Source organism: Coffea arabica, chromosome 6e, assembly GCF_036785885.1.
Source record: "Coffea arabica cultivar ET-39 chromosome 6e, Coffea Arabica ET-39 HiFi, whole genome shotgun sequence".
Taxonomy (NCBI): Eukaryota; Viridiplantae; Streptophyta; class Magnoliopsida; order Gentianales; family Rubiaceae; genus Coffea; species Coffea arabica.
In genome coordinates, this window is record NC_092321.1 from 13,936,372 (window position 1) to 13,948,439 (window position 12,068).

Here is a 12,068-nt window from a genome sequence, read left to right on the forward strand (position 1 = left end):
AAACTCGATTTGACTCGACTCATTTGCACCCTTACTTGTGGCCGACAAACATGAAACAAAGATAACCCCACAACGAGTTCCATCACACATAAAAAGACAAATGAGGACAATATCAACACTCAAATTACAAAGAAACCAGAAGAAATCACTTTGTTTGGATAGTGGGTTATTTTTTCAAATATATTTGCTTACATCATCATTACAATTTCCAATACAGTTTTTTATCTTTTCAATTACCTTTTTATCTCACATACATCACATCACAAAAAGTGCTACAGTAAAAATATCTCAAATAATTTACAATCCTAACAAACTCTGGCCAACCCTTCAGTACTTTATGTATTTAGAGATTTAACAAGTTTTCTCTGTAGTAGTCCTTTACATCATAATGATGTCATTTTAGCAAAATTCAGACAATAATTTGAAGGGATAATTTCGAAAACCTCTCTTAAAGTTTTTAGGGGGCGTTTGGTAAAAGGGTATCGGAATGAAGGAATGGAATAAACTTCATAATTGGTGTTTGGTTCATTGGTATGGGAATTGAAATTTTGGAATGATTTCTAAAAATTTGGCATCCCTCCGTTCCTTAGTAAAAGGGTGGGTTTTGTCCAAAATCCAATTGTGATTCCAAAATCTTATAATTACATAATATTTACTATAATTAATATTTATATATATTATATATTTACATTATATATTTATATTTATATTTATATTATAATATATACATATATATAATATTATAATTATATATTTTATTATAATATTAGTATATTATATAAATATAATTATATTTAACTAAATATTAGTATATTATATTAAACTAAATAATTATAATATATTTATATAATATATAATATAAATTTCTTAATATTATATAATAATATATTTATAATATATATGTATATTTATAAATGTATATTATATGTGCATATAATTTTAATAAATACATGTATATAATATTAATAAATTATATATTTATATTTATATTTATTATTTTAAATATAATAATAATTATATCTAATTAATATGCATTATATTTATATAAAATATTAGTACAATTAACATTTATATATTATATAATTATAATTATATATTTATATTATAACATTCGTATAATTGTAATTAATTATATAAATAATATTTAATTTAATTAGTTACAAAATTATAATAATGATATTATTATATTATATATTATAATTATTTAGTTAAATATAATTATACTTATATAGCATATATTATAAATTTATTAATATTATATAATATATATTTATAATATATATGTATATTTATAAATGTATATTATAGTGCATATAATTATAATATATACATGTATGTAATATTAATAAGTTATATAATTATAATAATTATTATTATTTTAAATATAATAATATATAATAATAACTATATTTAATATGTAATATATACTATATTTATGTAATTAATATTTGTATATATTATATATTTATAATTATATATTTATATTATAACATTTGTATATTTATATTTAATTATATAATATTTAATTTAATTAGTTACAAACTTATAATAATATTATTATTTGTTATATGTATTATATAATGTATATTAATTTATGTAATAGAATTAATATTATCAATTATACTAATAATTATACATGTTTACTAATAGAAATTATTAATCAGTTAGTCTAAATTTACTAATACATTTATACTAATATATTTAATTAGTGAAAATTTCTTATATCCCATTTACAAAGACCCAATAACTATCATTTACGATGTGGTTTATAATATATTTATTATATTCCATTCCGAAAGAGTCGACGAACCAAACATCAACTATAATAATGATACACATTTCAGGTACTTGAACCAAACAAATGTATTGGAATGAATGACCTCATTCCAAACCCAAGATATCCGATTCCGAATCCGAATCCGATTCCGATGTGCGAACCAAACGCCATAATACTTTCGTTCTCTTGAGGTTCAAAAATTACAAACACCTCTCTTCAAGTTACCATTTTAGTAACAAAAACTATTCATTTGTCAAAATTTTGAAGGGAGGTGTTTGTGAAGTGCATTTTACTTTTCCATAAAATTCTTTAAAAAATTGGGAAAATATATAACATCACAAACCCACTTTCAACCCTCATGTCTATTGTCATATTCCCACATTCCTAGGTGAAATTGTCAAAAATCTTGAGAGAGGTTTCTGAAATTATTCCTAATTCAAACTAATTTTAATTTTTATCATTAGGTAACAATGTAAAGTATTAATTGTTTAATACCCATTTTCTCTCTTTTTTCTTTTTCTGAGGGGAGAGGAGCGGAGGCCTGGGGTAGGTGAATTTTAACATATGGTTATGCTAATTTTTCAACTTTGTAACACATATAATAATTCAAGCTAGTGTATAATGGAATAAAATTTGAAGTAATTGAAAATGACTATATCCACAAGTCACAAGGCATTGTTTCGTGATTTAATGCAAATTTTATTTTCCAAGTAGCTATTTTTGCTTTCCTCTCCCACTTTTTTTTTTTTTTTTTTTTTGCAAACCTTCCCTCTCCCACTTGATGTACAAAATTTATTAAGAAAAAATAAGTATCATTTGAAATAGAATGCCACTTACATGATTAGCAATTAAATAGGACAAATTAAAGAGAACTAGAATCATAGTATTTCAATAATAAATCTCTTGCTATGGCCGAGATGTAAAGGTTTTAAACTTCATAAACAATTAAGAAGAAATATCCACTCCAAGAAAAAGCTTAACTCTTAACCATTTTTTCTTCCACATTTGCCCTCTAAGAATGATAACCTGCCGCCCTTACATGTCTATGCTTAGCAATATGCCATATCCCAAATACACTATAATTAACCAGCAAAATGTCTTCCATTACTGAAATTACTTCAATGTCTTCCATTTTATAGGTTGTTCAGGACAGGGAAACTCTGATGCTTGGGCTGGACTGAAAAGCCTCAGATGTCTGAAGTAGCCCAGTTTAGGCTTGAATATCGTTCGACCAGACAGAAAACAAGGCCGAAGCTAAATGTTCAATGTCAAAGCCCACACGGGAAATGATCTTTCAAGTAGATTCGAATACAAAAGTAGAATTTACGGGAAATGCGATGTTGCTTTTAATTAATGTAATTTACATCTCGGCCCTTGCAAATGTATATAATCCACCATAAACCGTTAAAAAAGTCTACCAAATTATGGATTTTCCTCGTGTCTTTTTTCAGATTGTAACTCCTATTTAATGTGGAAAAAATGAAGGGTTCTAGATCGTTGGATTGTTGTTGATTGCCAAAGATCCAAATGAACCATGAAATTCGTTGTTGCTATTAAGGCATATCACACATTTGCTTAGATATGTGAGGAGGGCTCTAATAGCCTTCTCCTAACCATTGGATCAATTTCGGTGATTACGAGAGATAGGGATTAGAAAAACATACATCAATATTGAACAAAGATAATCTAAAAAGAAAAAAGAAAAAATATTCAACATTGATCTCAAGCTCAGATACATCGATTAATAGTAAAGTGGGAATAACTTCAAAAAATAAATCCCTAATTCTACTTTGATGTCTTATGCTTATCCAACCAAGAAATCCTCAATGCTACATGGAGTCTTTGGTGAAATCTTGTTGTAATGTTGCGTTTCTCCTTCAATGCTTAACTTTCCAAGAATTTCTAGATATCAAATATAAGGTAAAACTAGGGGTGTTCAAAAAGAACAAAAAAAAGCAGATAATTAACCGACAAAACCAAATTGGTCCAAGCCAAAAGGTAGGGTAACCAACTCGTAATTTTGGAAATGATTAGACTACCCAAACCTACTTAAAAAATTAATTTAGGGTATAGTTTTCAGTTTTTAAAAATCATGACTACTCGAACCTACTTGCATATATGTATGATATGTAGGGCTGGTTACAGTAACCAGTACCCAAATCTCCACTCATAATTATTTAGTCATTTACTAATAATTTGAGTTAGGAAGACCATTATATATATTTTTTATTTTCAAAACTTGTAAACTTATCTATTTAAGCCTAAATCCTATTTATCTTTTCCGCTTCTAACATTCATTGCCACTAATTTCATCTACTTTGCTACTCTATTTTTTTTTCTCTCTTTTTCCAATGCTTCTTTCCATTTTTCATAAATTCCATCCACTTCATCACTCTATTAATTATTTTATTTTTTATTTTTAATGCTTATATGTTTGGTTGTGGAGTAACCTGTCATTCTTATTAAAAAATAAATAAATTGATAGCTTTCAAGAAATAGAGAAAACAAAAATAAACGTTTAGAATATTTAGTGTTTTAAATATTTTGATTTTCTATTTTATTCATAGTTTTTTTTTTAAAGTTGTAGGATTAAATACTCTTATTGATATGGAAAAAATGATATATTATTTGATTTGTTAATCTAATTCTTTTTTTTTCTCCTATAAATAGAAGAAAGTTAGGTTACCCTGTCTATTCGATCCTATCTTACAAGTTAACCAATTATATAATGGTTAACCAGTTGAATTGGGAGGGTATGAAACGTAATTTTATTGAACCGATACATATGGTTAGGCTTAGCCAAATTGCAAATAGACCGGGCACTAGGTAGAACATCAATGCTTATCAATGTTGACATATCGATAAAAACATTGCTCATCATGCTAAAGCCTCATTCATTAGTTATCCCACCTTTTCCAAATTTATAAAAAAAAAAAAAATTAGAGTGTGACAGCCATTTTAAAGCTTTCTGGGTCTTTCCAATCATTTATTGGATTCTAGACATAATAATTGCGCATACTTAACTTCTACCATATAAAATTCCTTGACCACAAACGGAATGAGCCCAAAACTCTTTTAGAAAAAAAAATTCAAGAGAAATTAGTGCAAGAAATAATCATATCAGGTTGTGTGAGATGGTACCTCAACCAAACCTTTGACTATGATCCTTTATCATGTGTTTGATGCTCAACAACATTTTACAATTAGTCGTGGGAAGAAAAATCAATTATCAGGAAGAAGAAACACGAGGAGTAAGCAATGTCTCACGCTTTCTTTCCAGGGCCCTTCATGCGATGATTGAGGGATAAATTAATCGACAGTACATGCGTAGATGCATTCTGTAATTTGGTAGGAGGAAAAAAAAAGGAAACTCACAGTTGAAAAAACTCTGGTCATAGTTGCATGCATCCTACGACTTCTCGTCATGAGTTAGGGAGTATGTTGTAATGATTATATTGATTACACATCACCCCTAACGTTTTTTATGGTTCAATGACTTGCCAGTGTCGTGAATCTGTGCCAGCAATTGGGAATTTAGTCTTTCTTGATGACAAGATTGATAAGGACCTTTTTTCTTGTTTTCCTTTTTTGGGTGTACGTCGTTGGAGGGGAATACAGTCTGATATTATCTGTGCCGACAATCTTCTTGATGATAATCTTTGCCTCAGAAACTCTACTTTTTTTGTTTTTTTGGCATTTGCTACTCTTCCAAACTTAAGCCATAAATCTTCTCCATTCAATACAGCAAAACTGAAAATTAAGCTACGACAAATGATTAATTATTGCCTACGCCGTGCTTGATCGACAAGAATTCTTCCTAATTAATCATTTGAAGTTTCCTCTAGGATGTAAAGAAGGAAAAAAAAAAAAAAAGGCTAAAATACAAACGTGGAATGTTGAATAATACTTGTATGCAAGTTAAATTGCATGCATGGCTTCAGGGGAATGCTTTTTGACGAGCAATCAAGTCCAAGAGTGATCAAGAAACAAAATTCTCAATTAAAAACTTCAGCAAGTAGAAAATGGACCCAAATATTAGAGGTGGCAAGCGTAAATGAATTGCTAGCTCACTCAAAAAACAGGAAAAGGTAGACTAAAAACTAAAAAACTTCGTAGCAAACGAACATAAATATATTGTCTACCTAATTTGATTAATTGGAAACAACCACCTTTACATTCCAAGGTCCAACTATAATAACTCTTCTCATCTCAAGCATCGTCTCCCTAAATCACAGGACATCGTCATATATATTTCAATTAGGATCAAGCAAAATCAAGTTATATGTACAAAAAGCCAAAGCCCTTAATTACTAGCTAGCAATTAAGCTGAGCACCATTCATCATAAGGCAGCCTGTGGACCTTGAACTTGTAATGGTGGAAACGGAACCATTTGAGTCAGCCTCGGCTTGGCAAGAGAGAGTGTTGTATTAGCAATGTCAGCAGTGGCTGCCGGTGGAGATGTGACGTTAGTGTTGGCGGTGGCGGCGGTGGAGGTGGAGGTGGAGGCAACGCGTTCACAAGAGGGACACATGGTGAGAGTGGTGGCAGGGAGTTGCATGTAGAAAGGCTGGGAAGATTTTAAGGCTCGTAATTCTTGTAGCTCCTTTTGCAACCTCCTATTCTCTTCTGTCAGTGTTTCGCAGCACCTCTTTAAATACTCACAATCTACTTCTGTCTGCTTCAACTTGGTCCTGCATTCCTTAAATGCCCTAAATTACTTTCCAATCGCCATAACAATCACGAGGAACCTCAAAAGAATTGAAGGAAAATCACAAGGAACATAGACACACAAATGGGATTTCTTTAAAAATACAACTATTTCACTCGATAAATAAATAAAATGTTAAGTATATCCAAATTCGAACATGTCAAACTACTACTATTTAAAGACTACGAAATGAGAATTGGAATGGCTATGAGGCTTTAATTAGTTACTTACCCCTCAATTTGAGGGACAGTTGATGCAATGAAAGCAAGTATGCATAACAAACAGAAGAACCATCTCATTAGAAAATCAAATAGTTGATGCAAAGAAACAAAATCCATTTAGTTTGTAGGTTTTGAACAGAAAATGATACTTAACAGTTCTTACTCAAGCATACCTTGCTCTTCTGTTCTGGAACCACACTTCTACTTGGCGAGGACGAAGATTCAATTGCTTTGCCAAAGCTAGCTTTTGTTTCTGCAAAACATTTATTTCTATTAGACAAGCTAGCTTTGGCTTCACTCATCCAACTAGAACTACCACCTTCATTATTTTTGTTAAGGGTTTTGTTGTTGGGATGGGGGGTTTTGAAATCAACCTATTTTACGTATTTATATTGGTTTGGTTTAGTTCTTTAATTATACTGAAATATAATTTTAGAATATATGTTCAGAGGTCTTGAGCATGATCTTGAATAATGGTCTTATTTTGTAATAATACTACAAGTAGTACTACTATTCTTTACATATGAATTGTGAAGTAAGTAGAATGTGACTTACTGGGTTGAGGGTATTGTGTTCTTTGAAGCTTTCTTCAAGAAAGGCAGACTGTTCTTTTGTAAGTCTAAGCTTTTTTCTGGCCATTCCATTTTCATCTTCATCACTTGCTCTAGAAGAAGCCATCCCTCCTCTAATATCATTCTCTGCTTCATTCTCTGATCTTTTGTTTGATCTTGATCCGCTTCTGTAGATTGAAAAGTCCATCTGGAAAGATGAGGCTGCGCTGTTTGGTGAGGACAGAGCTGTGGTCCCTTCCTCGCCGCCCTTGTCCACTCCTAATGATCTCCGGTTCACGTCCACCGCCCTCGTGAATCCATTGGACGAACCCGGTTCGGCAGCTACAGTCACTGCTAAAACAGAAAATATGTCAACATAAATAAGGCTTGTGATCAAATCACCTGCAATACAATTTTCAGGCCAAGGAAATCTAAAAACCATCTGTCAAGCGAACCCTGGAAGGCTTTACCCCTTAAATTCTCGAATCAGAAGGAATAATCTGGAATAGAAACTGTGTTTATTGTTCTTGTTCACCGGTCTAAACAAAGAGAGAGAGAGAGAGAGAGAAAAAAAGAAACTTTTCTTAGGGAAAAATGTTAATCATGCTGCTAGGTGGTAACTTCCTAGTCTTTGAATCGGACTATCAAATTAGATTCTCTACTTCCATTTCCCCTACTCAGCTCAATTCTTCATTTCTATTCCTTCCCTTGTAAAAGATTAAAAGAAAAGATCTTGATGGAAAGATGGAAAACAAAGAAGTTCCTCGACCCAAATTTTTTCCTTTGAACAGATACCACCTTGAATAATAGTCATGCTACATGCAATATAAATTTTCCGAAAATATTTGAGAACAGGTGGTTGAAGTATTTTTAGAAAGTTTTTGAAGGTAAAATTCAAGTGTTGAACCAGGCAGGAACCCCAAGCTAGAAAGGCAGAAAACTCCAAAACATCAAACAGTGAGAAATTACAGTGTTGTGTCAGCCAAGAAAAACTGAGCTGGGATGAAGAAGTTTGACTTCTTGGAACCGGAGAGAAAGGAAGTAGATCAAGCTGAACCGGTGGATCTGATGACCCTCTTCTTTCACCATCACTTTCTCTACTATTTCTGCTCTGATGATCACCACCGCGATCAGCAGCACCCTTTCCTAAACCCATGCAAAACCCTAGATCTCTATTCACCATTTTCTGGGCTTTGTCAAGAAATGTAAAGGGTTTTGGGGTGTCACCTAGGCTCAAAGCTAACTCCATGATCAGAGAATATTTTCAACAATGATGATTGAAGAGAAAAGTAAGATATTTTGAACGACGAAGCTGTTAGGAAGAGACCTGAAGAATTTAAAGATGACACCACTAGTAATATAGAGATATATCCTACTCCTAGCATGACCAAAAAAACAAAAAAAGTGCTTCAATTTTCGATTGCCTCGTTTGCGGGACGTAAAGATTGACCGACAAATTCTTGTTGACAAACGCACGTGAATCTATATAAATACACAGCGGTTCATACCTATGACTTTTAAATCCCTACATATAGTACTGTGCTCAATCTCCTGCTGTAGGTATGCGTTACTATGTGCTGTGTGTGAAAGAGAAAGAAAGAAACGCCCAATTATGAATACCTGTGTATTATCTAAGTAATCAACTGGAATTGTGTTATACTGCTGGCATAGTTTTGTTAAGTCGCTATCACAGTAGATATCATACTTGGAAGAATAATGCAGGATAAGAGTAGTATCTTTTAAGAGAGACATGGATATGGGGATGTTGATGTGATTTATCAAGACAAATTCTAATAAATGAATGATGGGGTCGGTAACAAATTCATAATTTTACTTCTTATGTGCTCTGTGAATGGGGTGTAGAGATAGAACTTAGAAGGGGTATATTCTTGATATGTTCTAGTGACTGAAGTAGTGAATACTGTAGTAATGTTTCACCTTTTTATCTCACATATATCAAATTGTTACAGTACATTTTTCTACAAAAATTTATAAAAATAGTAATACAAACGGAAATATTTTGCTATTACCATCTAGAGTTGTTTTTGCAAGATTTTGCCTTTGAATTGTTGTGAGGGGAAAAAAATGCTATTGAAGTTTCTCATATGGATACGGAAACAAAATTGACTTGAAGTTGATGCAAGATGATTCCATTTTGATTTAATCAAAGCTCTCTACAGGAGGAAAGAGTATGACCGTCCATTTAGTATTGAATGTCGTTGTTAAGATCTGATGAAAATTCTGATGCAGAATGTTAAAACTTAAAAGGGAATGGATGTGAAATTTCAAGTAATGCAATGTCACAAGGTGGGACTACCTGTGACAATAAGTTATTTCACTTCATCAACCCATCTCATAATAGCACATTAATCAATCGAAATAAATGGTAAACCAAATAGGGCCAAGTCATTATGGAAATGATATATAAGATGATTAACTAGTGATCAATATTATCATGCTTTAATGAAATGTAAATCCAATGATGTGAATATTCATTACTGGGGTATTTAACTTGTTCAGATATGGACAAGTATAGGGATTGATGGTCGTAGACGAGTATGTATTTTTTTTAAAAAAAAAAAAAACTTTTTAATTGTGAAACTTGTTGCTTGTGAAACATTTGGTAGTATTAGAAAAATTGTTGTGCGTACCAGACTCTCTCCAAAGAAATTTTGGCACAACATTTAAAGGTTCGACAAGAATTCGAGGCTTCAGTTGTAAATAAATATGTAGAAACTATCTATTTTCTAGAGTAGAAAGTGGTATTTCTAAAACTTGGAATAGTGAATGCTGGATTACCGCCCTATACATAAAATTTCTGAAATTAATCGTATCGTCTAATTAAAACTATTCATTATTTGTGTTTCAAAGAGAAGAAAAAAAAAAAAAAGAGGAGGTTTTCATTTCGAGACTTTATCTATGCCATGTTGCTCAAGAAGCTGACTTATCAGTAAATAATTGGCCGCAGTCCGAAGAAGACAATCAATAACTTAGATTACAACTACAACAAACTTTGACAAGGCAAGGCAACCCCAGAAGTTGTTCTTGCATGCCATACGAAAAATCAAACCACATAAAAATCCAAAAAAAAAAAAAGGAGATTGTTTCAAATAAAAGAACACATTTTCGATTATCGTTAAACAAAAGCACACACTTTTGGAACAAAGGTTACAAGCAGGTGTGAACTTAGAAAAGACAGCAGAAAAGTATGGTCGGATTATGACGAAATTTGACCATAACTGCCACCCAACCATATGTTTTAAGTTGAGCAGACAAACAGACCATGCATGTTTTACTATTCCCAGGAAAGTAGTTTTTGTTCATAATGAGTCCTTGCTACCCCTTCATTTGGTTCTAGAACTGGCGTTTAAAGACTGAATTGAATGAATCATCACATCCTTGATACCACCCTTGCTTATCATTAAAAGCTTCCCTGACCTGGGTATCCAATGTCTCCTCCATTAGTCGACTCGGATAAATATTTTGTTGGACTATTGGGGTGGCAAATTGTTTAATGAATTTATCAAATATTTTTTCATTTTATCAAAAGGATAAAATTCCCCCCAATAATTGGCAACACATTGTTATTAAATTTTACATGTTTAATTATTGTACGTATCTACTAGAATATGGTCATCATACTTTTTCAACAACAGTAGCATCAGAAAAACATCTAATGAAAGCTATATGTTGTATATTCTAGCTGGATTTACATAAATATCAAATTTGTTTCACCATATATACCCATAGTGTAAAAAAAATAAAAAAGAAACCATAGTAAGTTGTTCATCGCACGTAAAGTTTTAATAAACCAGACATATAAGGACTAGAACTGTTACCATAATTTTTTCCCCTTTTTGGTCTTGTATGTAAGACGTAAACCATTACAATATTAATGGTTTGTTTGGATACCTCAATTATCCCAAATAATATTTCGCTTGCATCATAGATACATTTTCCAACCCACCTTTTTATATTTCCAACCACCTTTTTATCTCACATACATCACATCACAAAAAGTGCTACAGTAATTATTCCAAATAATATTTCAAATAATACACTGTCCAAACACTCCAATTTGTTGGAGCCTTATATATACATATATATATATATATATAATAAATGTGACTTAATTGTTGAGAGCTAGCATTGGTAATGTTTGGGTTGGAAGTTTTTTTCATATATAATTTTGCACATACAATGTTATAGTAACGCACTTCTAAAATACTTTAAATATAATCTCAATATACTTAACAAAATAATTCTACCATCTCTTTCTTCCTCCACCCACCGCTGCCACCGCTGCCATCACCACCATTATGTCTTCCCTTCTCCTCTTCTCTTTTTCTCCCCCTTCCTCAGCATCATTCCTCCCTCCTCATCTCTCTAGCACTACTGATAATGCCTCCATCAACTCTACCTCTATTGTTTGCACCACCGCCTACTCTTCTCCCTCATCCTCTCTCCTCCCTCTTTTTCTTTCCCGTCCCTTCCCTTTTTTCCCTTACACTTCCTCGCCTCTTTACTTGTGGCCAAATTTGGTTGCAATGACTAGTTTTGGTCGTGACCAATCTAAGAAGACGAAGGAGAGTGGAGTAAGGGCACAGTAGTACTGTTACCTATTGGTGGTGGCTAGGGGTGTGTATCGAATTCAAAATCGGTAATTCGAAACTTTGAATTCGAAATTTTTCGAAATTTTGGTGTCAAAGAATCTCTCTAGCATTAAAAACGAATTTGAAATTAAAATAAAAAATTCCGATTTAAAGAACCCTATTACCGAATTCGAACCACATTCGAAATATACGAATTC

At 31.9% G+C, this 12,068-nt stretch overlaps 1 protein-coding gene across 1 annotated transcript; it reads right to left on the reverse strand.

The window, feature by feature from the left end:
- Window positions 1-5,878: 5,878 nt before the first annotated feature.
- LOC140009529 (homeobox-leucine zipper protein HAT14-like) lies at window positions 5,879-8,832 on the reverse strand. Its single transcript, XM_072055356.1, has 4 exons — window positions 8,228-8,832; window positions 7,263-7,609; window positions 6,881-6,960; window positions 5,879-6,469 (listed from the first exon to the last, which is right to left on the reverse strand). Exons 1-4 carry the CDS (start codon window positions 8,505-8,507, stop codon window positions 6,118-6,120), a joined length of 1,059 nt encoding a protein of 352 aa, XP_071911457.1. The 5' UTR covers window positions 8,508-8,832; the 3' UTR covers window positions 5,879-6,117.
- Between the last annotated feature and the right edge of the window lie 3,236 nt (window positions 8,833-12,068).

Excerpts from the sequence above, each read along its gene's own strand:
- LOC140009529 (XM_072055356.1), bottom strand. The coding sequence starts at position 8,507 with ATGGAGTTAGCTTTGAGCCTAGGTGACACCCCAAAACCCTTTACATTT. Across the intron at positions 7,610-8,227 it reads TTCTTGGCTGACACAACACT|TGACTGTAGCTGCCGAACCG; the intron begins GTAATTTCTCAC and ends CTGTTTTAGCAG. Across the intron at positions 6,961-7,262 it reads AACACAATACCCTCAACCCA|AAACAAAAGCTAGCTTTGGC; the intron begins GTAAGTCACATT and ends AATGTTTTGCAG.